This window comes from Anomalospiza imberbis, chromosome 16, assembly GCF_031753505.1.
Source record: "Anomalospiza imberbis isolate Cuckoo-Finch-1a 21T00152 chromosome 16, ASM3175350v1, whole genome shotgun sequence".
Taxonomy (NCBI): domain Eukaryota; kingdom Metazoa; phylum Chordata; class Aves; order Passeriformes; family Viduidae; genus Anomalospiza; species Anomalospiza imberbis.
The window spans coordinates 12,441,163-12,466,927 of NC_089696.1; the positions used below are offsets into that span (position 1 = coordinate 12,441,163).

At 46.5% G+C, this 25,765-nt stretch overlaps 1 protein-coding gene across 3 annotated transcripts in view; it reads right to left on the reverse strand.

The window, feature by feature from the left end:
* Positions 1 to 1,957: 1,957 nt before the first annotated feature.
* TTYH3 (tweety family member 3) overlaps positions 1,958 to 25,765 on the reverse strand; it is a 75,091-nt gene continuing 51,283 nt past the window's right edge. The window contains exons 8-15 of one of the 3 annotated variants that reach the window (XM_068207095.1): positions 20,710 to 20,765; positions 19,338 to 19,430; positions 19,126 to 19,218; positions 18,255 to 18,391; positions 16,172 to 16,348; positions 15,197 to 15,272; positions 13,001 to 13,102; positions 1,958 to 7,663 (exon numbers count right to left, since the gene is read on the reverse strand). In XM_068207095.1, coding sequence (XP_068063196.1) covers positions 13,022 to 13,102; positions 15,197 to 15,272; positions 16,172 to 16,348; positions 18,255 to 18,391; positions 19,126 to 19,218; positions 19,338 to 19,430; positions 20,710 to 20,765 — 713 coding nt within the window. In that variant the 3' untranslated portion in view covers positions 1,958 to 7,663; positions 13,001 to 13,021. The remainder of the gene's footprint in view (positions 7,664 to 13,000; positions 13,103 to 15,196; positions 15,273 to 16,171; positions 16,349 to 18,254; positions 18,392 to 19,125; positions 19,219 to 19,337; positions 19,431 to 20,709; positions 20,766 to 25,765) is intronic. The other 2 variants (XM_068207097.1, XM_068207098.1) reach the window with 2 other exon arrangements.

Here is a 25,765-nt window from a genome sequence, read left to right on the forward strand (position 1 = left end):
TCACCATCATCGTGGCCACAGCCAGGCCACCCTCTGTCCCTGCCCGGGCACTCCCAAATGAATTTGTCCCAAATGCTGGGACAAACCGAGCTGCTGCAGGCCGGGCCGGAGACACGGGCTGAGGAGGAGCCCTGGCTGGAGCACTGCCGTGGCTGCCTCAGCTCACAAACCCTCCCGAGTGCCAAGCACAGGGCTCCAGCATCCCCACGTGGTCAGACCGGTCGGAGGCTCCCTGCTCGGGCTTTTCTTTCCAGTGGACACCCAGCTCTGTCCTGGCCTCCCTCGCAGTGCAAGGAGAGGACACGACCTCCTGAAAGAACCACAGAGTGGGGTGGGGAGATGGGGTCATTCCTCAGGAGCGAGGGTACTTCGGGAGGGGTTTAAAGATGAGCTGCATTTTCAGCTGCCTGATGCCTTCCTGGACTCATGGAGAGTGCAAAACTCCCAAAGAATCACAAATCCAGCTCTTAAATGCACCTGATGGAAGGAACTGGGCAGACCAGGCTGCAGCATCAGCAGCAGGTGCTGCCTGCACAGTGCCACGTCCAGCAGAAATCATGGCCCGCAGTTTGGGCCATTTCCCACCCCAAGAGGTGACAGCAGATGGGGACATGCAGTCAGTAACCGTGTCCCACAGCCGCCAGCTCTGCCTGATGGTTTTCCATCCACCAACCCACGGGAGCTGCCGGAGGCACCGCTCGTGTTAGCACAGCTCTGCACACCACAGAGCAAAGCATCTCCCCGGGGCACCCCTCCCTGCCTTATCTCCGAGCACTGAGATCTAAGGGACCACTACTGAAGGCTGATCTGAGGGTGAGGTTTATTCAAACACATACTTCACCCTTCCCTCTGTTTTCTTCAAGCCCCGAACAGCTCAGGAGAGAGCTCAGCCCTGCTCCCACTGGGACTGGGAGCAGTGCAGAGGGTGAGTGAAGCTGCAGCTCCTGGGGGCGGCTGGAGAACACTGGGAGAGGTCACCAGGAAGGTGGCCTTTGCAGGTTCCCATCCCTGCTGGAGTCCATAAAACCTGGTAAAATATTTACACTGATGACTCGGATCTAGGCTTTATTTTTCTTCATGCCATGAGATTCCCTTGACTGCTCCAAGCCCTTTTAGAGCTTTAGAGAGCAGACTTAATCATCTCAGGTCAGGGATGAAGATGGAAAATGTGGGTTCCTCCTTTAGATGGGAATAGAAAAAAAAAGAGGGGAGACACATCTGTCAATTATTAGTGAAGGGAGGAAAACTGGTGTCTGTTGGGATTCACAGGCATGAGGGGTAAGTCACAACAAGAACTCTGAACTGGACTCGTGGGCAGGACTTGAGAGCACTGATGTGGGTTTCAGCCATACTCACAGCATTTTTAAAAATACATAACATTTACAAAGACAGAGTTGAATTATTGCTTATCCCCACACCTAGGAAGGGAGGGACTGAGGTCAGGGCAAGAATAGCACAGGATGGGGGCAGGAGCACAACGCCTCCTTTGACTGGCAGGATCAGGCAGAAAACAGATCAGGAAAATTAGAGGAAGGTAAAGGTTTCAGTTCACTACGTGATAGTGATGTGGTGGTGGGCCTGTGATCAGAGAACTGCACAAACAGAGCTAAAAAGAAACCCACGATACCCTGGGGCAGCACTGAGCAAGGTGAGCCCATGCAGAGTTTCATCTTTCCCCAAAGAGAAGCCTTTTGACAGGGCTGAGCTGGTGGGGCACCATCCCAGGCCACTTTTCCACACTTCTGTACTTGTGCTGGTGGAAATGAACCACTTGTGTTTCCTGCTGCTCCAGTGGGGAATAATCAAAGCAGCAGAGGGGCCTCAAGGGGTTAAAACACACTGGGCACAGGAGAGCATCTCCCATGGCTGCTCCAGCATCTCCTGCCCCCAGGTACAAGGACATCCCCAAAGCAGCCCAGCCCCACTGGCAGAAAACACAGATCAATAACCAGGAATGGTGGTTTTAAATCGTTTATTTTTAAAACATGAAACCCAAGCTGAATAGAAACCACAGATATTACATTTAGGTTTTTTTGTTTAGTATTTGCAAACCAAAAAGTTACAGTAAAAAATAGCTACGTTACAATCAAGAGAACTACAGAATTAAAAGTAAAGATACAAAAATGGGCTCAATCCTCTTTAATCTTCACAATTTAAAAACATTTTGGGTAAGTGCAGGAACACTTGAAAGAAACTAGCAGGTCTGAAGTTTAAAAAAAATTATATATATTTATATATTATATATGTATATAAAGTGGTATGATATACAACCATTATGGTTAAGAAGAGAAAAAAACAAAACAAAACAAAACAAAACAGAGAGGTTACAAAAAGGCCAGGTACATGTTCACCATTAGGTTTCTGTGCACAGTGTCCAAGAAAATAAACTTCCCTCTGGATGATGTGAATAAAACTCATGGGGCCTCCCGTTACCAAGGGACCTGAGGCACGCGACGTGACGGCTGGGCAGCTGCACCCAGTGCAGAGAACAATGGAAGAAATGAGGCTTTTCTGGGACTTCAGCAGCCTCCTGGGCAGAGGCCACTGGAGAAGTCTTGGTGTGAGATTAGAGGAGGAACAGGAAGGAAGGAGTTGGGAATTGCATAGTGAGGAGCAATGTGGTATCAAATATGCAGAGCACCTAAGAGCTTCATGCTACAGTTATCCTCTTTAGGAAAGGAGTATTTTGAACTTTCTGGTTGTACATCAATTTATGTTCCACTTTGTTCATGCAGCCACAGGGGCTGGGTGAGCATCCGGGAGCTCCAGGCCACCAGTAACCCATCCCTTGTGTCCCAGCTGGGCAGCACGCTCACCATCACGGCTTGGCAGAGATCCCACCCTCCCCAAAAGCACAAACCACTGGTCAGCCATCCAGGAACTGCTACCAAAACATCCCACGCTTCTGCTGGGCCTCCTGGGCTGCCTAGGGAAGCCATTCACAGCATGCACACAATTTCTGGAAAAGGGAGGTAGGCTCTGATGGAAGGAGGTACAGACCAAGCCTTGTCAGGTCTGTTTCAAGGCGTGAGATCTGCTCCTCAGTACCTCCCTGGAGGGCTTTTCCCCTCCCACCCAGAGGTGTTCACTGAGTGGCACTGACACACTTGCTGAGCTGGGGAAGACCCTGGCTGCTCCTTGGAGCCCAGCAGGAAGTACTTCAAAGACAGCTCCTCTCCCGAGCTCAGGGGAAACCCACCCACCTCATCGCCTCTGGAACTGCGGGGGGTGGCAGGGATCAACAAGCCAAGACACTTCTCTCTTCTTCAAAGGGCTCAGAATGGTATTTCAGTGGCTGCTCGGAGGGAAAGAAGGGGGCACCAGAAGTGAAGCCTGGGCTTGCTCCCACAGGTACCTGCACCTTGCTCTGGGGGCACCCACCCACTACTGTCTCCCACCACCCTGCAGCACCCAAAGCTCTCATGAGCAATGGCTGAGCAGCTCCCTGAGAAATGGTTTAACTCTCAGAAAGGCCAAACTTTTCATGTAGTTTCAGGGAACCGCTATGGAAATCCTGACTTAGGATCACTTAAAACCCCATGCACTGTGTCCCCCTCAAAGCACTCAAATGAACACCCCTTGCATCTTGGCTGAGATGACTGTACACGGAAAATCAACACCTATCAAATGGAGAAAACTTAAAAAGGACAGGAGGGGAAGGGAGTACTCCATCCTTCACATTTGGATACATGGATGCACGCTAAAAATCTTAGCTTGAACCCTTTTATCAGCACACAAAATGAACTCAGTTTAATAATACATACAGGATACAAACACTACAGTTATAATTCCCAAGACAGCACAAGAAATTCACAGCCAAGTCTTGATTTGATTTCCTTTACAATTACAATGCAGTCTTGAACACTGGACACAAGAGTCCAACATGCTATTTACATTTCACATTGTGGAGATGTTTGTGTGCTTGGAAGAGTTCTCAGTTCCAAAAGAAAGTGGCATTCACACATGATGATGCAGTGGAAATAAACCAAGCCAACCAGACAAGCCAATGACCACATTTGTGCTTCTGAAAAAGTAACATGAAGTGTCTTCACCGATGCAGTCACCTTCAACCGGACAATCTGCCGTCCACTCTGCAGTCAGCGAGGTCCAGAGGCCAATCTCAGCTCCTCCAACTTCTGGACCCTTTTTCTAGCAACCAGCAACATGAGAAATGTCCGATAAGGTCAGCTGGGACACACCAAGTGATACGGCCTCAGCGTTTTGTCACATTAAAAACAGAGAGACACGATGGAAGAGAGAGAAGTCTCTACAGTTTTACCTCCTGCAGCTTGAAGAGTTTGGACTCCCTCAACCATGAATGCCATCCAGAACAGATGAGTCTTCGCCAGATAGCACCTGCTGTTCACCCGAGAGGGAGGCACAGAGTCTGGGAGGTCTTGGCTTTTCAAAGTCCCCTCCTCAGACTAAATGTGACCATATGGATGAGACTGATTATGTCGCAGCCATAAGAATAGGCAAAGGCCATCTGTTCTTCAGCAGATCCATTCAGACCAGCCTGCAGAAATGCCACACTGTTGCTCAAGGTTCCAGTAAAACAAAAAAAAAAAGGAAAAAAAAAAACCAAAAAATAGTAGTAATAATAATAAACCAAAAGAAACCCATTTGTCTGTGTTTCCTATCCAGCGCTCTGCACAGCATGCAGCGGGGCAGCAGAGTTCCAGGATGCTTTACAAAAGTGCAATATCCATGTCAAGTAAAGGAAATGCTGGCTGGACACAGGTACACTGCTCACACCGCAGTCACGTTGTGCTGGCCTCCAGAGAGCAAAATGTTATCTCCATAACATTCTTTCCAGTTATATGTTGAAGTCACAGAGTACGTATCTCCACAGCTGTGCCTTGCTGCAAGCCCCAAACACTGTTAGAAGTTGTTCTGGGTGTTGGAAGTGGCTATACCAGACCTTGAAAGGAAGTAGGTCAAGGTGGCTGCTCTGTTAGATGCTGCAAACAAAGGCTCACTCCTGTTTCTGTGTGGCACGGACAATGCCACGGTGACAATTTAGACCCAGCCCAAAGTGCAGCCACACGCAGGTTCAGGGTGCATTCTGTGCACAGAGAAGCTGGTACACAGAAGCACTTGTTTTCACAGGGTTCCCCACACCCTTCAGCCTCCAAAACATTGGCCTTCCACCAGTAGGACTGGGCCACAGATTTCAGGGCAGCTCCCCTAAAATTGATAATATGAGTAGCAGTTGGAGCGCATCCTTGCAAGGAGGGATGATGGCAGAACAACTCAGTCTTAATAAGGATTATATGGCTCTTGATTCTTTCTTCGAAGTGAGGGAAAGGTTGGGGTTCCCCCCAGAGAACAGTTGGGTGCTTGGGGCCCTGCAAGATCACCTCACCACACCCTGCACACCCACATCTCCTGGTAGGCTCTAAGACAGGATGGAAACCCTGGGGCTCGTGAGCCACAGTGTCCCTCCATACCACCTGTGACCAAGTTTCCCTGCCCTTGTTATTTGATAAAACAGAGGTAATGTTTCAGTGTGAAGCCCATCCAATGTGTTTGAAAGGGCATACTCAGTCCTGAGCAAGAACATCCTGCTTCCAGAGATTTATGGTGAAGTGTGAAGTTTATTCCAAAATCTTCTCTTCCTGTCTGCATGGTGATGCCTCCTCCCTGTCTCACACTCCTTCGAATGGTAACAGCTGGCCTTGCAGTTTAGTAGTGGTTTCTATCTTAAGAGGAGTCTCAAAGCTTGCTGTGCCACAGAGCTGGTACCATTTCCCAGCAGATCCCTTGAGCCTGTTTAGCTGCCTGCCAGGAGCAGTTCCCACCTCACTGCAAGAAGGCAACAGACTTGAGTAAAGGCAGGTTGGTAATTCTGTGCCCCAAACTGCAAACGTGGGGTAAACAAACACCAAGTCTGAACATCACTGAGGTGACAATGCCTCTGCCAACAGCTCCACTCCAGTTTGAGAGATGTTTCCCACTCAATTTCCTCTGCTAGTTATTTTATATAATGCTCAGCAGCTCTGCTAAGATGCCCCTACTAAGAGGTAAAAAGACAAAAAGGAACATTATAGTTACCCTACTGAAAGGGCAGTAGTTGACAGTACCTCCCAAGAGGCAGTCTCCTCTTCCAGCAGGAAGCTCTCAGTGCCCTTTGGAGCACTGCTCTTCAGTGGGAAGTACAGCACCAGTGAAGGATGTTGCCCTCTGCAGGCACCCAGCTGCCCCTTTGCAAGCCTTGTTCTGCCTCATGTCTAGAAAATGCCTTACATGTGCATTAGTATGGTCAGATAGTGGTTAGCGATGTGCCTTTGAAAACTAAACAAAATAGAATAAAATATAAATCTGTTCTGACAGTTACAATGTTGTCGAGGGTTTTGGGTTTTGGACTCTAAACACAGAATATACACTGACAATCTTGTGAGTTTGTTAGGAGCAAGGCTCCAAAAACCTTGTTCAATGCCATTTCAGCAACCCTGTGATGTAGATTATGGTTTATAAAAAAGGAAAAAAAGAAAGTCCAGCAGAGTTCACAGGTCATTCCCACGGGGAGAGCTTGCGTTTGCTATAAATCCATTGGTGCTTCCAGTTTCTCTTGCTTTTGCAAGCTGACTGTCCCATAAGATCTAGCATCAGAGAGCCAAAACTCTTTAGTGCAAAAATACCTCCCATAAAGTCTTAAACGTCTTTTCCTGGAAAAATTTGGCACCAAGTGAGTGGCTGGCTCCTCTTTGATCTGTGTCAGCCTTGGAAAGGCAGCACCCAGAATGCCATCTGCAAATACCTGGGCTTCCCTGATGGAGCAGAGAGCTCAGGTCCAGAGCAGTGGACAGGGTCACTGACTGGTGCTGAGCCCCACTGCTCCTCCTCAAGAATTCACATGATAGATACAGAGGGAAAGAAAAAGGCATTTTCTTAGTGGACTTAAAAAAAAAGAAAAGTTAACCAGGGTAGTGGAATGGTTTGCTCTTCTAGAGCAAATTCCAGTGGATATGCAGTGACACCATGAGGCAGGAGTTCCCTCCTCCCTCACCCAAGGGCAGTGCACCCACCAGAGGATTCCCACCGAGACGCCGCGCTGTGCATTCCCTCAGCATTCCCTCGTTGCACACCAGCCACAGGCACCCAGTCCTGCTTCTTCGGTGTCTGACAGGCTGCTGGTCCCACTGCAGATGTGAAGAAGATCTACCACCATCTTTCACCAAGTCCCTCTTGGAACAGAAAGGGGGAAGAGGGGGGCAGAAGACATTCACCATCTGTTTCTGCCAGGCTGCTCTGGTAAGCTGGCCCACGGGCTGGGGGGCCCAGCTCCTGTCAGCTGTTGGCCAGCACATGTTTGCTCGCTTGCACTACAAGGTGAAGGCTTAAATTCAAAAGGAGCTTCCACTCAATGGCCAGATACCAGGTTGGAAGGGTGGTCTGGACTGGAGAAACCGAAGGAGCTGCACTAGATTTTGGGCAGAACAACAGGATTGTTCTACAATTCTACAAGGACAGCACAGGGGCACAGCAGTTGGCACATTGTTTAGTCTGACTGCATGTGTGGGTTTTGTTTTTTGTGGTTGGTAGTTTTTTTTTTTTTTTTTTTTTTGCTTTTTGCTTTTGCTTTTTCATTTTAATGCACACTGCCAGCATCTGGACGAGGTTGGTTGGTGGCGAGGTATTTGGCTCTCATGCTGGAGGTGTACTGGAGAAAGAAAAGACAAGACAAAAAAACAAAACAAACAAACAGAAAGTTAAGTCAGAATGACTAATGTCACCATGGAACCAGAGATTTCTACCACTTCTCAGCATAATATGGTGCATATTTACAGCAAGCATCTCAAGGAGCTGCTGACTCAGCCTTAAGAGGAAAGTTTCACAAGTCACTGCATAGTTCACTCTGAGTAACATTCTGCCAGTCTGCTGCAGGGGTGCTGGCCAGGTCAGTGAAGATGTGCTGGTGATTTATCCAAGCTGTCTAGAGAAGGAAATCCAATAGTCACTAAGTCAAAACAGGGCATATGTTGCTTGGGAGAAGAGAGGGAAATGGGAATGATGCAGATGTAAAAACCTACCCCACGCTTTCATCTTCTCTTAGTGATGTTACTGCTTTCAACCGTTCCAGAAAAGGAGGTTGAAAAGAAAATGGGTGCTCACTGCATCTTTACTTTGCATTTTATAGCAATGAGGGCATCAGAAGACTGCACGTGCCATGGATAGGCAGCTTGAAAGAAAAGTGAGGAATAACTAAGTGATTTATGCCCAAGAAAGAACAGACCCTATCAGGCTGGAAACAGGCTGCCATCAAACAGGATGATATTAGCAAGTTATCAGGTGGGTGACAGCCCAGTATGGTTTGGGATCCAAGCTGTGCACTGAGCAGCAGCAGATGAGAGTCCAGCCTGGGGGTGAGAAGAGCAAGTCAGAAAGATGAAGGTTAGTTTGATTTGGAGGTGGTGCTGCTGCTCTTATTCTCTTTTTTATTCTAAGCAAGGTAATCCAAAACAGCTTCCAGAAGCTACTGAGGTAACATGTGTCATTCAGCTTTGAATAATGAGCTGAAAAACACGTGAACAATATCCAACAGTAAGAACAGAACTTTGCCTCTTTATGCCAATGTGCTCGATGTCTTCTGGGCTCTGCTACCACAATATTAACAACCAAGCAATGAGGACAGATATTTCATTCCTCTTTTTATACCCTCTGGAGCCTGAATAATTCTATAATATCCACAGCCTACTTCCCAAGAGTGCTCTTCAGCATACTGACTTTTTATCACCTCTTAAACCAAACCACATAAAATAGCCAGTTAAGCGGGCAGAGACAACTGAAAGGCAGTTCCACACCAGGAGGTATGATTTATCTTGCCCACTGGGAAAGAACATTATGAGGCATCTTTAGACTCTCAAAAGCTCAGCTGTCCATGGGGGTTTTCAGAGAATTAACAGTATTTTATCAGTTTTCCTTCAAAGACTGATCTGGCTTGAACCTCTGCACAATAGAAGAGAGCAACTGCTCCTCTGGCAGAGCTGATCCCAGCAGCACAAGATGAAGACACCTGTGGCTTACTTGCACACTCAGCTTTTAGTGTCTTCCATAATTGGAAAACTTTTTTCAGAACATGGATCTTAATATAAAACCCTGGCCCAGAATTGGCATCTATATTTAGAAGACAAAGGGTACATCTGTTCTTTCTAAGATGTATTTTTTGTCAGTGAGAGGGCAGAAGATAGAAAATAGCAAGCTGAGCTATTTTAAGGACAATAATCTATACAGTTTATTAAATGTGATTACTGTTTCAGAAATAAAGTTTAGGGTGTTATTAATACACAGGAGAATAACCCAACAGGCTCAGAGAGGTTTAGAAGTCAAAGAACTTTCTCACAGAGTAAGTAGGGCACATTTCAGGTAGTGCAATGCTGAAATTACCAGCCAAGCCTCACTCTAACAAGAGGGCCTTAGAGGGAAAAATGCATTTGAGTGCTCATTTTCCATTTGCATTCTCTGTAGTGACATGTGATAGGAGATGAGTATGAACAGAGAATTTTTCCAGTTTTGTAAGAAGTATTTGGAAAAAAAAAATCTCAGATAATGGAGGGTTATTGTGCATCTTTCTGGACCAGTCATATAGGTTCAGCACACAACATGCAACATAAACTTTCTTTAAAGCATTAAAATCAAGAGGACCACTTGATGAATTGCATTTCAAAGATGTACAAAGTACACCTATCATGGCAGGAGAAGTTGAAAAGCATTCCCTCCTTCCTTCAAAAAGAAAAGACCCCACAGTTGCTTAAGTGTCACTAAAGCAAAGTAACCAGGAACACAAGATCTGGAGAGTCAAGCAGAGAGTATTTTACATTCAAACCTACCTGCAAATCCACCACAAGGAACAAATCAAGACTCAGAGTAGTCAGAGTTAGGGCTGATGTTCTCTCCTTAACTCAGGATTTCTGCACCTTTGTACCGCTTCCCAGTTCAAATGAACCACTTCCTCCTTCTGTTACGTGTATTTTTAATGACCGTGCTAAGTATGACAGAAACCTGGCAGTAGAGAGCCTACAGTCCAGTGTGCACCTCTCACAGCACAGCTCACTCAGCGTGCTCTGGGTCTCAGCCACAGCTTCACCCTCCAGGTACAACTGCTTTCTCCACATGCTGCAGTCCTTCCTCATTCCTTCTCTGCATCCTCTGCTGGGAAGCAGAGGAAAGATGCTGTGGAACACACAGGTCCCAACATCTGGACAGGCCAGCAGATGAAGATGTATCAGCAGACACTTGCCACTTTTGGATATGAAACCAGACTGTATTATCCAGAGTTAAAGTAATTAAGTCTTCAGTTACTTTTAAAAAAATCACTATGTTTTTAACTCCTTCAAAAAGTGATTCTGAAGACAGAAAAGCCTGAGCACAATTCAGACCAAGGAGGGCTTGGACTCCACTCTGAGGCCCACAGCTGTCAGGTTCACAGTTGCATTTAGTTTCCTTTAAAGAGGAGCTTTCATAGAAGGTTAAAGAACACACACAATTCAGTCACTCTTCCAGCACACTCACTGGAAGTACCCACGTGCCTATACACCCTCATTTACCCTTTCAGAAACAGCACAGAGGACAAATTTCACCCCACACCTCCACCTCACTCTCAGCTTCCCCAAGAAGGGCACCTGAAAGACTTCTTGTTACCATTCCTGCTGGTTGCCTGCGCTATTCGACACAGCACCTCTCAGTCACTTACCAGCCAGCTCCAACAAACACAGCTGATTGCACACAGGGTTATTTTTGTATTTCTCCAAAGAAAATAAAAATCTCTGCTTCACATTCAGCCTTGTTGAGGGTATAAACTTTCATAGGTGTGGTTTGCCAGCACATACTAGTTAGGCACTTAACACACATAGCCTGGGCACAAAGGAATCATTGGTCGCAAAAAAACCCCTAATTTTAAGGAATAATCAGTTTGTTTTAGAGGCCATAAATTCTACAGACTCCTGTGAAATCCATGAGTACTTCAAAGCTAACTAAGCTATGCTGAAAGATCACTTACCATATGAAACCATGACTGAGTACAAACCATTTACTATTTGTGGTTAAAAACCCACGTGAATTTCTCTTGAGCTACCCTGACTTTGATTTCCTGCCAGAGCTGTTCAGGTAATGCAATAAAGACCAAAGCTTCTGGATTCAAGTTCTGAAAGGTTGATCTCAAACAGCTAGAGCACAGTAAACACAGAGGGTTTGGTGTTATTATGTATGGGAGGTACAAGATGCAGGGAAACAGCTAATTCTAGCCAGTGGGTTCTTAATTCAAAGGGACTTAAGTCTTTCAAGTCAAAAGAACAGAGCTTCTGTTGGTTTTGTTTGTTTTTAAGGCCCTGGAAAGAATGCAGTGCCTTTTCCATAGCCCTTCAGACAGCCACATTAAGCTCGGGTGGGACCATAGATAAACAGAAGACGGTGCAGGCTGGGATCAGGTCATGTTCCAGCCCAGGGATTTCAAGTCTAGAATGAAGGCCCTAGAATTTCCCCACCCTCACCAATATTTTATTTTATGGAACAGATCCATCTAACATTGCTACAATACCACCTACAGGAACAACAAAGCAGAAAACCCACCACAAGCTGAGGCCCAGGAGCAGTCTTAGCAAGACTTAAGATTGGAGAAAGCTATGAGCCTTTCAAGGGTGCTGGCACCATGCTTCAGGCAAGGTTGTTTGCATTCATGCACCAAGGCAGAGGCATCAAGACACCCGATCCAGCCCCTTCCCAGCAGTCCCCAGGCAGACAGGCAGGGAGCAAGGAGCAGCAGGGATGCAGACCAAGCACCAACAGAACAGAAAGGAATCCAGTGCAAGGCTGAGAGAAGTGCCAACAAGAAGAAGCAGAGAAGAAAGAACAGCAGCAGCTTTATGGACATGTATTTCTGGGAAGAGAATGCAAGATATGACTGCATGAGCCAAAAGCAACAGGCTCCCTGCTCCCACTGGAACCAGCACCCTCCTGGCACTGCGTGGCTGTGGTTCCCTTGAAAGTGCACTGTCCTTCACACCACCTGAGTTGCCTGGTAGCCCTAACCATACCCTGTATTTAACCAAGCTAACAAGCCCCAAAAATGCAGACCACGTCCTCTTTCTGTGGGCATGTGGCTTTGTCATGAGGGAGGAAACTGTGGCTGTCTTGGAGAACACCAGCAACTGCAGCCCATGAGGAATGCAGACAGGGAAATGGTACTAGGAGGGCCCTGCTCACAGAGTCTGTGGGACATGGGTGGGATGATTTGAACACACAGAGAACAAACAAAACAGTAAAAGGTCTTGAAACAGAATGAAACAGATCTTAGTGATTATATCTGGACCCTTAGGGAAGCTTTTTTTTTTTTAAAAAATTGCTCCTTTCTGACCTTAAACGTAAGGATAAAAGGAAAAGCTGCACACAGATCTGACAGGCAATTAAGTAACTCTTCTGGACAGTTTAAAATTAGAAATCCTACAAATGAGCTAAAAGCTCGTGGCAGGCTGGTATTGATGGTTTTGGGTGTTACGACTACTAAGGACAAGTAGAACAGCAGCAGGGCTCAAGGAGAGCCAAAAGCTGAATTAAGACAACCATTCCTGACTGAAGTGCTGCTAGATTGGTTCTCTTTACTTCTAGAGAATGGCTTCTTGTGATGGGAGAACTTCTATGTTGCTTTTGAAGTGCAAGGTTATTCCCACATTTGAGCAGCACTCAGCACTTGGTGTTCAAGCTGCTCTGAAGTGTGGAATCCAAGCTGAAGCTGCTGTGAGGTGGCTTTTGTGAGGCACGGGGACCTGTAACCCTCACAAGGTGCACCAGAAGCCTCTAGAAGGTCGATCCTGCTCCTTGAGTCTGCACCAGAGCCAAAACGGATTTTCAATTTCACCCTTGGCAGGAGGGAATGGGGTGGGAGGTGCAGAGGGAAGGAATGTGAAGAAATAAAAGGCACTGGCCTGGGATAAAGAGTGCAGGGATGAAGGGAGCGGTTGGGAGTGGAGAAGGGGTTGAGCAAGAAGGACCTTTGTTGCAGTACCTGTTCCATTTGCGGGCGCTGTTACCAGTATGTCCGTGCACTGTCCGAGGGCTTAAGCTGCCAGCTCATATGGCTGCTACTGTCCATGGCAGCCAAATACAACTGTGATGACGCAAGAAAGAGAGAGAAAAAGAGAGTGCAGCCTCAACGTGCATGAAAAACACAGTGCAAGCAAGTGAAACCGTGGTGTGTGTCAGCGACAAGGTGGGCTCTACCACCCTAAGGGAACATCCCTGTGGCAAGAAGGAGAAATCAGAAGGAATGAGAGAAGGAAAAACACAAACAAACGAACAAAAAGCCAGGAAAAGTAACGGACAAACAATGCAGCAGGATCATCACATCTCAGTTTTCACCATCTGTTCACAGAAAGCTAAATGGAATAGGTCAGCTCTGTCTGCCCACTGGACATAGCCTACTTGGATGGTTATCTCCCTTTCCTCCCTCCCAAAAAGAGGCAGGGATGTATGCATTGGTATTCCCTTTTTGTCTCTCTCCTCCCACAGACAATTTGCTATGAAAAGTTACCATTCCTTCTGCCTCAGTATGGTCTCAGCCACCTGCTACAGAGCTGCAAATACAAAAATCCCAGAAAAGTCTTTCCCTGTTGCCTGCTAATATGAGAATAGAAAGCATTTTTCTTCTCTCCACTGCCTGTCTACTACATCCCTCCAGGAAACACATTTACCCTGGTTCCCTTTCTGATCTGGGGAGAAGGTCCCTTTTCTATGGGTGCAGTGCTGCTCCCTCATCCTCCCCAGCTCCTGCACTTCCCCACAGCCCACACTGATGGCTGCCAACTCAAGTTACTCCAAAGGAAAAAACCCTTTATCTACTCCCAAACCCCAGCCTAAGGCACCAGGACTCAGACTCCCACTCAAGGTATTGACACAAACAGCTACTGAAGAACCAGGGAACTTCTTGCCTCGCTGCAGCCCCGTGGAAGGGAATGTGCTTTCTCTGATGCAGAAGAGCTGTAGGGCAAGGGGAAGCAGGACATGGAAGGAACATGTGCCCTGGCAGTACCAGAGGGACAGTGCCCTTCTGCCCCAGGAAACACCAGCAGTGCAGCAGGTCAGGGATTCTGCAGAGCCCATCTCGCTGCCGAGAGCGGATAACGCGACCAGAGCTCGCGATCAGAGCACGGGGCAGGAAACGGGGAAGGGGAACGTCCACTTCTCTGGGAAGGGTGGAAGACATCTGGCCAAGGACAGAGACAAGGATCAACTCTGCACATTTCCACTTCCTCTACAGCAAGATGGACTGGTCCTCTTGAAGTGAAACCATGAATGTGACGCCCTCATTTCCACCACAATTTCTACTCCTTCATCCGCCAACCTCCTCTTCCTCCCCCTCCCATCAATTTGAGCCAGGCACCACAGAGAGTATTTTCTTTACCTACACCTGAAGACTGGTTGATCATTAGGCATTTTACTACTCATCCTCTGTAATCACACCACCAAGTTAGTGAACACAGGGATGGCATGTTCTCCAGGTTCTGCTGTAAATCAGGTTTACAGGATCCAGTGAGGGAGGGCAAGATTCATTTAGTTCTTACCCAGATATGAAGACAAGCCCATGTTTTATCCAGTATACAGAAGTGGCTACCAGGCCACTCCAAATACCAAAACCTTCCATGAAAGTTTCTTTTTTTCCTCCATAGGAAATTAAATACAAAAATAGATTTCAAAGAAAGTAAAACAGTTGTGAAAGAAAGATTTAAAAAAAAATCTCAACAAAAAATAATACAGGTTTCACCCTACCATCTCTTTAGGGCAGATTAAGGAGAGAGGTTCAGCAATAACTCTGAATTTACAGTATGAACAAGTTTCTTTTTAAACTTCAGGAATAAATGGCACAGATAGCAAGTACACTGCATGCAAGTGAATCATCCTGCTGAAGTCACCCATCAAGATACTCATGCACTTCAGTGGTGGCAGGACTGGGCCCATAGGATTACCAGTGTTAATTGACTGAGTTTTATTTAGTCTTTTCTTGTGCAACGTCCAAAGTAGCATAGCAGGGTTTTATTCTCTGTGGCAGGTGAGACAACATAGCTTGTCTATTCAAGCTGCTGCCATTTACGGGCCAGATCCTGTGTTTGGCTGCACAATCAGCTCCCTTGGGAGTACACAGGAGTGGCAAACGTGTATTCCCCAAAGTTGCTGAAGCAGAGAAGAGCAGTAAAGAGAGACTTACTGAGGGAGGTGGGGACTCCCGGCCAATGAGCGGGGTATTCTCGCAACGGGGGTTCTGGAAATTTGCATTCTGGCTCCTAGGAAAGGAAGACACACATGGTAACGGGGCACGTGCCATGCTTCTCTGGGGAGGGTCTCTGATGGGGACACAGGACAGAGCATCCTCACCCCCAGAACTACTGTATCAGGTCAGTCTCCTTCAAAGCTTTTCTTACAGGCCAGGTGGATGCCCCTTTTCAGACAAGAGCATAAAGCTATCATAGCTTTTCTCAGACTGAGCACTATTTTTACATTCTTACTCAGAAGGGCCCACAATGAATCACATCAAGTGATTTAAAAATAGGGCCCTGTGAAAATCTGCCTCCCTGCAGCATCAGAACTGCCAAGTGGCAGAAATGGAGATAAAATGAGGACAATATCTAAGGGGATAAACAAAATGATGTGTCAGCCCCCAAAAAAAAAAAAAGGGCCCTGATGATAGTCCAAATGTAATTAGGGTTAGGAACTTCTGGAGAAAGCTCTGAAGATCCCACCTGTACTAGGTAACTCCAAACTGCAACAGATGTCAGAGGTGACTGCAAATACTGTAGAAAGAGAGAGCCCACAAGTTTTTTTTCTTGGCTCTCGGTCTTTTGGGAGGCTTCTGGCAAGACTGCTCTGTGTGAAGAATTAAGTCCTCTGGTGATCAGAATCACTGTGTAATAAGAAGCTCAGACAATACTTTCCTGCTTGTTTTCTTTAGACATTTTCCTGAGTCCTGGAGCACAGAGCTGTTCACATTTTAGAGCATGCGCTCTAACAAAACACTTTCTAGAGCAGCACTTTCAAGCTATTCCCTTCTCCCATCAGATGCCAATTAGAAAACAAAATCCTTCACTGCTTTTTACCACCTGGTCAGAAGTGCCAAGCTTGCAGCACTTGAGCCAAGAGAGGTGAGAAGGAAGCAATGTGGAGAAGCTTCCTTGGGGATACTCACATGTACTCCGTGACGGGAGCATTGCTGACTGTGTGTGCTGCTGCAGGGATGCTGGTCTCACTGCCATAACTACTCCCACAGCTATAGAGGCTGGGCATGTGCACTCTGTACAGATTATCGTGTGTCTGTCTACTCCCTTGAGCAGCTGATTCTTCTTCCCCATCATCATCTGAGCCTCTGCAAGAAGGAGAAAAAGTTCCTCCTAGAACCCTACAATGACCCCACATCGTGGGGTTTGCAGGAAACCATGGTAATGCTAGGAACCTCCCAGTCATCTTCCACATCCTCCACGTTCGTACCCGTTTGGGATGCCTCAGGGTGGCAGTGTGAAACACAGCCCACACCACAGTGACTCAGACCTCCCACAGATCCCATCTGGAGGTGCACACTGCGTGATCCCCTCCAGCCTCCCTACAGGCTTCGCTCAGGGCTTGGCATGCAGCACTGCCCAGCTGTACAACCAGAGGATGGATACACATCCCAAAGTGTACAGCGCTAAAAAAACCCACAAACAACAAAAAAGAGAGGCAATGGGGATCTAGTGCCATGCACCCCACAGAAACTTCCTTCAAAACTGCAATCTGTGTCCTTCCATTTCCTGCAGACCCGTCCAAAGAGCTCTTAAGGATAAACCTCTGTAGTCTTCTTTGAAATCCCATTCTGAAATCTGGCAAAGGGTCTGCTTCAGCTTCTAGCAAAATCACAGAAGTCTTTACAGAGACTAAGTTGCAAAATTTGTGTCTAAAGGCTTTATCTTCTCAAAAATGCCAGGGTTTTAAATCAATGGAGAGCAGAACTGTTTGCCAGCTGGTTCCCTCTGCCTTTCCATAGTATTCTCTTGCCCCTCCTACATAATACACACTGCTATTTCATCTCCCTAATTAGGGGGTGGAACACCATGGTCTGAAATATATTTAATCTGTGCTTAAAGCTAGTGAAAGGTTCTACACGGCATGGACATCACCAGAACCACCCAAACATCACCTGCAGCTTCTGCACCACACGGTGGCACTGAAGATCGAGGGATTGCAGCCTGCACAGTCTCTTACAGGCAATAAACTATGACACTCTCCACTTCCCAGAGGGAGGCTGAGGAACAAATGGTGCTCCAGGGAATGCAAGAGGGAACCCTTCAGTTCACAGCAACAGCCTGAGCCTGCAGGGCAGGCAGCAGCTCACGGGGGAGGTAGCACAGGAGATGTCACCAAACCTTTCTCCTTCCAACAGGCAGACTGCCGTGCTTTTCGTGGTAAGGGCTCTGCAGCTGTGGAAGAGGTGAGGAACCAGCCACAGTCTCAGGGGCTATTCTGACACTTCCTAAGGCCACTTCTCTGTGGGCACTGCAGGCTGGGCTAGCTCTGGCTTCCTGCTGTTGTTCAGGGCCTTCTATTTTACCACAAAAATCAGGACCACAGAAGAGAATGTGCTGCAGTCTCCTGCCCTTCTGCAAGAGTAGAAAACTCAATGCCATTTTAACAGCTGCCCGTGGTGCAGCAGCCACTCAGTGGAGCAAAGGTTTGCTAAAGACTTACTGATTAATCTGGTTATAATCATTAATACCAGTTCCAATTTGCAAGTGCTCCTCGCCTGCCCATGTTGTTGACAACAAGACAGTTCCTGCTTCCCATTATCTATGCAAGTCAGTCACCTCAGCATGAGCAAAGCTACAAAGGCAAGTGTAAACTGCTTCTTATTCCAATTCTCTTCCTCATAGTAGAACAAATGCCTCAAGACAATGTAAGAGAACAAGAACTTTACAGAGAGAGCAATAGTTCAAGCATTACCTTTGTATTACAGCTATAATCATTCATGTGCCTTGACTCACAGTCCTACAGTGTACTGAATACTCTGCACACAGAGTATTCCAGTGCAATAAGGCTCAGATGTTAGTATCAACCACAGCCAGAGCAAAACACAACCATATTTTTTTTTTCTGTTAAGACCTGTGCTCATAAAGCCTCATCCCTCACACTCCTGGGATCATGTGGGAATGAACTCCATATGCTCATGGGCACAAACCCAATAGCCAGTCTTCACTGGGAAAGAGCCCTACAATGCTACAGGATCTAAACCCTCTCTGTACCTCTTTTGCTGCCAAGTGTGTGGGACACTGCAGACAATGGAACTGAACATGAGGGCTGTGACAAAGGAGAAGAGAACCAGGTAGATGAGGCCTTCCACTCCATCATAGCAGAAGCCTGTCAGAGCCTGGACGTAATCCTGCAGAGAGAAAGGAGCAGAGTTTCCTGATCACTGCAGAGTTAACACTGAGCTCTTACTCAAAAGCCCTTCTCCAGACTACACTCTCTGAAACAACTTAGAGACATCGCACTCCATTTTCTAGAGCATATTTCTATTTTAATTTCAGGGACTCAAGCTCTTTTTATAAATGATCTAACCCTTGTTTCCCCTCACAAAGACCAGCTTGGATTTAGACATAGAAATATTTTCAACCGCCCACAGTAAGACTTTAAGAGGAGGAAAAATAAACAGCCAAGGCAAACGTATCCACCCAACTGAAGATATAACATTTTTCAGTAAGCCTTAACTCCCTCACAGTGTCCCATGCCCAAGAACAGAAGCATGAACTGTCTGTGTCTCTGCCTTTAGAGAGGCAGTGAGGACAACTGCAAGGCCGTGCTACACTGCTCTAAGTGCTCTGAGGCACTGCACTCCATGGCAAAGGCAACAAGTTATTTGCTATACACAAAAAACCCAAAACTGAAGGCCTCTGGCTGCAGCTTGTAGATGTATGAAGGCATGTTATCTACCTTCCTATGTTGATCTTTAAACTCAAAGCTAACTTGATCCAAATTCTCATTCCCCTTACTGCTATAATCCATAAGTAAAACAGTTGTTGTAGACTTCCACCAGAGGTTTGGAACTCCAAACTAATACAGGCTCTGCACTCCCTTTGTTCTTTCTTAGCTCGAGCCCAGTTACCAAGAACTCACCAAGTGCAGACTCCGACAGTCTACTAAAGCTGTCAGCTGCTGCAAGTTGATCTCTGTTGAATTCAGAACCTCCTGGACCCGAGTAAGGTACTCCTGCAAACAACAAGCCAGTGATTAGTGCAAGGGAATGCTTGGCAGGAGCTGGTCCTGGGTTCTATACAAAGTTGAGGGAAGCCCCAAAGAACAGGGAGAGCAAACTTGAGGAGAGTTACCTTGGAGGTGGGGTGCTCTTTGCTCGCTGACCTCATCAGTTCCGACACATCATCCTGCATTTCCACCAAAGCCTTGTGACTTCCTGACAGCTTCTGCTCAACACAAAACATGCAATGTTTCAGCAGTTCAGGCCACATGGGCCAACAGATCTCTTGGGAAAAGACTGAAATCCTATTTCCCAAATACTGAAGTATCATCTGTACTAGTTAAAGCTGTCCCAAGTGACATGAGTGCAGCTGCAATAGGGTTAAGTTTGACCTTTAGCAAACTGGAAGAAGTACAGACAGGGAGAAGAGGAGAAGGGGAGAACCAAAAGGAAAAAAAAATCCAAAAAACACAAACCCACAAACAAAGAACAAAATACATACACCAAAAATGTACACACAGCTGGGGCTGGCTCTAGGACAGAAGGGAAGGAGAAAGAAAAGACACAAAGCACTCAAGTTCTCACCACAGAACACAGCTGGATATTTTTTTTACTAAATCAGATGGATGAAGAAGACATAATGCTAACAGTGGAAGTTGTTTGTTTTAGGATGCAGCCTTCACATCCCTTTAAAGCACCATTTCACATGCAATAGCATGTCAGGGAGTACACAGAGCAACCAGAAATGCAACAGATGGCAGAGGTGCATCAAACCACAGCCCCAAGTGTTCTTACCCCATCCTTTAAAAGAGAAGAAGACAAGATTTAAAAAAAATCCTAAATATAAACGTTGAAGCAGCTGGCGTCTGCCAAATGGTGGGTGGTGCGGGCCCATTCTGGCCTCTGATGCACACGACAAAGTTTGGAATGGGCCCAGGTGCTGTTCTTCTGCCCCCACACAAAAGAATAATGACTCACATTTATACCTTAGGATAAATCCCTTGGATGTTCAAAGATTTGTAAGAGGCATCTGTGGAAAGCACTCCTTCATCCACAGAAGCGGCTGCATTTTGGGAGTGGAGGGTTACCACTGTTTAACCCAAAAGAACCTTCAAGAAGAGACTCAAAGCAGGAATTGCAGAGTTTCCCAACCTGGCATTAATTGTGGCGCTGTGTCTCCACATTGCTGCTCTTTAGACACGTGCCTTGTAAACAGAGGTACCACCAACAAAGCCATGGCTCTCACCACAATACACATAGGCCCTTCTAAGGGGGTGTCCTGGACCTGAAGCTGTGCAGGTGGTGATGAAATTGAACTCCTCACTAAATCACAGTGCCACCTCCTGCACAGCTGGGATGCAGCTGCCAAAGCTTTACCAACAGGCAGAGTGCTCCCTAAAGCAAACACCCTGTAACTGGCTGCATGCTGTACCAGGAGCACGTCACCTGCACCCTGCAGGGTGAGCAGACCCAGGGGTGGAAGGACTTAGGGTGCTTACACTCACCTGCTGGAAAGGGTTGGGGTACCCAGCACTACAGGTCATGTAATAGCGGAGAGTCTCTGTGAAGACACAAGAGAAGAAAGTCAGGCCAGACACATCAGCCCAGCTTTGCAGTATGGGTCTGCTCCACTTAAAGTGAGATGGAACACTGAGAGTTTTATTCAGAAGTTGGCACTATCCATCACATAAACCCAAGACAAGGCTTCAGTCTAGGACAAGTTCAGCTACAGTACAGCAAAGATATACTCATGAACTTCTAGACAGGACTGTTACTGTGCTCTGCTAACAACATCATTTGTTTCCAGGCTTGAAGACACAGCTGTGCTCCTCTTCATTCAAACCAGCCTGGTGCCCTCATGAGCCCTCTGCAACACTACAACAACTGCCAGCACACACAAATTACAAATACCAGGCTTTCCCCTGCCATCCTCAATAAGGTTATCAAGGAAGGAAAGCTCTGAAAGACTTGATCATCCAAATACCTTTAGATTATTCCTCAAACATTTACAGCTCCTCTTCAGATGAATATGAGCATGCCAGCTCAGCAAAATCAAGGGTGATGTTAGCATGGTAAAGACTACAAAAGCCCTAAAACACACAAACCCTCTGCATTCCCCCTCCACCAGCATCTTTTCCTCCGTTCTTTTTAATCTTCTGTGACTTTCAGTAATGCATATTCCAGGCTGCACAGCTATTCTGATAAGTCCCAACTTAGAAATCAGTAAAAGGCACAACCAGAAGCAAGCAGAGCTGTGAAGGAAGCAGACCTGCCTGCATCCTGACTCTGCCACGCTTCCCATAAATATTGAATGCACCTTTTGGCAAGGCAGCACGCTGGAGACCGAGTGCTCCAGCACAGCCTGTCGGCCCCTGTGTGCTGGCAATGCAAGCTGACAGCTGTTATTTATAATTCATTAGCCTGCTCTGGGGCAGCTCCTGCCAGCTGCTCCATCTCCCTCCCACCGACTCTTTCTCTGGGACAACTTACACCTCCCCAGCCAAGCCTCTAAACAGCAATTAGCAAATTCTGGGCAGACAGGAGGGCAGCAAGAGCTGCTTTGTGCCTCACTTTGGGCAGACCACAGAAGTGACTGTCCACAAGCACTGAGCCAAGGAAAGGGCTGCTCCTCCCTGGCTCATAAATCACACACAACGGCTATGTGAAAATGGATTAAAACACACCTGCACTGGGAGAACAGCAACCCACAGCATCACACACATGGTGACCCCCAAAGGAGCTGTGATCTTGTCACCTATTTATTTTAAACCAACAAACCACTACAAGTTTCTCCTAAGCTCCCACAGCAGTGTCAAGTTTACGTCACCTTTTTAAGTGCAATAAGTTGCAGGACAGACTGCTAATGCAGTGCTCTAGAAATATTTCTTGAGGGCCTTCTGGATCGTCCCTGGTGGGCAGATTAGAGATGAGAGCTCCTGATATCATAGTTTGCAGCTTGTAAGCTCAGGATAAAGATTGCTGGTTACAAGTGAAGCAAAAAGCAGTACAGTGAAATAAATGCTTGCCTTGCTTCACCCTGGCAGGCAGGATCAACAAGGATTCACTGTGGTAGCACTGGCTTTGCTGCTGACAAGTGTGACACTCTACATAAAACATGCGTCCCAAAATGGCACAGCCATCAGGAGCAGCTTTGCCCTGCACTGAACCCGAGCTGCAGTGCTTTAAATCTATGGCCACAACAGGCAGAGAAGCTGCCTTCAGGTGATCCTGTACTGCAAAGCCTGGAAATTAAGAGGACCATATCCCCTGCCTCCATGCCACCAGGAAAAGAGGAAGGAGCAGGAGGCACCTTCACCTGTTTTAAACCTGGTGGAGGCTATCCTGTACATCACCAAATCTCATATTTCTGACCAGAAAGCAGCTACACTAATCCATCATTTGCACTTTGCTAACAGCTTCAGGCAATTTCTTTCTATAATTATCTTTCTGGTGCATTTTCCTCTCAAAGAGAATTCCTAAAGGTTGATCTGAGTTTTGAAGCTGGCCTTTAGGCAATCTAGTTCATAGCAGAAGGGTTAGGCAGGGTCACATCTGTAGCTGCCCATGCCTGCTGTTGCTAGCAGCAATCCTCCTGACTCACTCCTGGTGCACAGGCATTGTGGGAGCACAAGGCAAGGAAGGGAACTACCTAAAATGCTTTATTTTTGCAAAATCTGTTTTTCCTAGAAAGGAAAGAAGAGCTTCCTACTAAAGACAGCTTCAGCTGCTAGAACTACTTACTGCTTCTGCAACCATGGAGACCTACTACTCACTTCAAAGCCCAGCCAAAATGCAAAAATGGTATTATGCACCTGCCAAAAGGCAGTGAGGTCTGTAGGGAGCAATGAGAAAAAAAGATCCCAGCTCCAAAAAAAATTCCTCACACCTAGAACAGCTTTTCCCTGCTCTTCTTCATCTCTAATTGAACATTCTCTTAGCAGTGCTCATTTTACCTCTATACCCAGATGAGGCTGTCTCTGAGGGTTCCATCATCAGAGAAAGCACCTGTGGTGTCAAAGGAAGGCAGCTCTTTTGGCTGGAGTTTCTTGCCCAGGCAAGGTTCTCCACCAGGAGGTTCTCCACCAAGGTCTGACAGCAAAGAGAGGTGCATAATATTTGCATATTTATTCTGCATAATATTTAATTTCTCTGCTATTCTTATATTGGTGACAGCAAAGAGCTTGTAACTGTCCCATTTGCCCTCCACTCAAAGCTTTCTGCTAATCAGGAGTCCAACAACACCAGGCAGGAAAACGGGTTCTCAATGCCAACATCAGCTCAGCAGGATTCTCAAGAGCACTTCTTTGGGCAAACTCTTTCCTGCAGTGTACTCTGAGCTCAGGTAATAACTGTGCAGACACCACTGCCCCACCTGAGGCTTTGTCCTCATCTTACTTCTAGAGAGGAAACAGAGGTGCTGATGGTGTCAGTCCTTTGGTTGATTCAGCTCTGGACTTCTGAGATTGCATCAGTGGGAGGCCAGTTAGGAGGCTGGGCACAACAAGAACCCTTCCTGCTCATATCTGAGCAGCTCAGCCTCAGCATCCAGCCTGACCAGCTGGGCTGGATCACAGCTAAAAGGCTCCATTATCCATCCCCTGAGGTTCACAGCTCCCTCAGATGAAGAGAGTGCCTGTTCACCATGCAGATTTCTGGGAAGAGAATCTGGAGAAAGCTCTTCCTGTTGTTTAGACAGATTGTGCCTTCTTATTTAATTTTATGCAACAATTCATCTGATTATAACATAATATCAGTGAAAAAGAATGGGACTAGAAGATGGCCTCCTGCTTTGAAAATAAACATCTTGGCAGCACCAAGTCTTTTTACTAGCAGCAGGAGTTGATTATACAGGCACAGTTCAATTCCATTGGCTTTACCTCAGTTAGTGAATACAGGGTGAGTTAGGCATATACATCCGCCTCTTCTGCAAAATTATTTAAGTATTTCCTTCTCCCAAAAGCCTGCATTAAAGTTCTTTGCCTCCCTTTTCTCCCCCCATAATTTTTTTAATGCAGCACATTTAATCTGCAAAACAAGAACTTCTCTAGCTAAAAACATGACAGTAATAATGCACTTAATCAGATTATTCTCAGCACCATTAATTCCACTTAGGTTTGAAAACAGCAATTAATACATAAACAAGAATATTAACATACTAGTTGCCCAGTATTCAACTCAGTTATTTTTCTGTGAAAACTACAACCACCACCAACAAAAACACATTGCAAATATTGATGACTCAGTCCCAGTCTGAATGTCAGAGCACAGAGAACCTTAGAATACATTGTATGTAACAACAGCAACTAAAAGTAGTGATTAAAGAGAAAAATTGACCCAGCACTACCCAAGCTTCTTAGGATTAAAAAGTTGGTTCTTATATCCTTAAAATTAGATGGCAGCACCCAGCCCAGCATGCCAGACCCCAGCCCTGGCCAGAAGCAGGTACCTCAGCAACTCTCAGGCCAACTTCAGCTGAAGTGATTCTCACAGCAAATGTGATTCCTACATCTGTGATAACTCCCCATGGATTCTTCCTCCATGACCTACCTGAGCCCCTCCAACCACCCACACTCTCCTTTAGTGTGTCTATACTGCTGTTAAAGTTGGAGATGATCATCCAAAAAGCAGAGACAGCAACCCAGAGAGCACAAAGCACCAGAACCAGGGGCTTTCAAACAGGGCCTCTTCCTCTGAGAGGACAGCATCGATGCTGGCTCCAGCCTGTCCCTGTCTCCTGGAGCTCCTCACTCTCCTACATATGGCTCAGCTGATCACAAAGCAGCTGCTACAATCTGCAGCCAAGGGATACCAACACTTAGTCCAGACTTTTAAAGAGGATTTATTGGGATTAAAATGTAATTACCACACTGTAGTCCTCATATCATAATTTTTTTTTCCTTCTCAGATGCACGAGGAGATCTCAACATTGGGGACCAAGAGCTATTTCCATAACTATGACAGAGCAATGAAAACCCACAGGGGAAGACAGAAGATTCAATCAACTCCCAAGCAGCTGCCTGGTGTAATGGCAGGCTCAGAAGTTGGACAGATTTCCTTCTGGAGAAGGGAGAAGGTGCTCACCAACGCTCCAGGGTGCCTGGCAGCAGGAGCTGATGATGCTTTGTGAAGACTGACCTAGAACAGAGACTGGACAGAGCTAAAGAGTAAAGTAAGGATTTATTAGAAGGCCTCAATGGATCCACCCTGGGCAGCACAAGAGCCCAGCCAGGGCTCCACCCAAGGTGAACCAAAATGGTCACAAAATACATGACTGTTCACGGGGTCTCTCACTTTTATAAGTTCTGCTCCATTTGCATATTGGAGCTCATTGTCCAATTACAGCTTTAGGTTATGAAATCCCATCCTTCTTGTTTTTCTCTCTTCAGTCCACATTGTTTATGCTCTTGGGCCTGAGATTTGGATCATTTGTCCTTGGTCCCCAGCTAGAGAAGGAATTGTTTTGTCTCCCTGCTCCATGAAGTGAGCTCACCATCCCCTAACATGAAGCTCAGAAGTGCACACTAAAGCAGAACAGAGTCTGAGAAATATAAAAGCTAAACC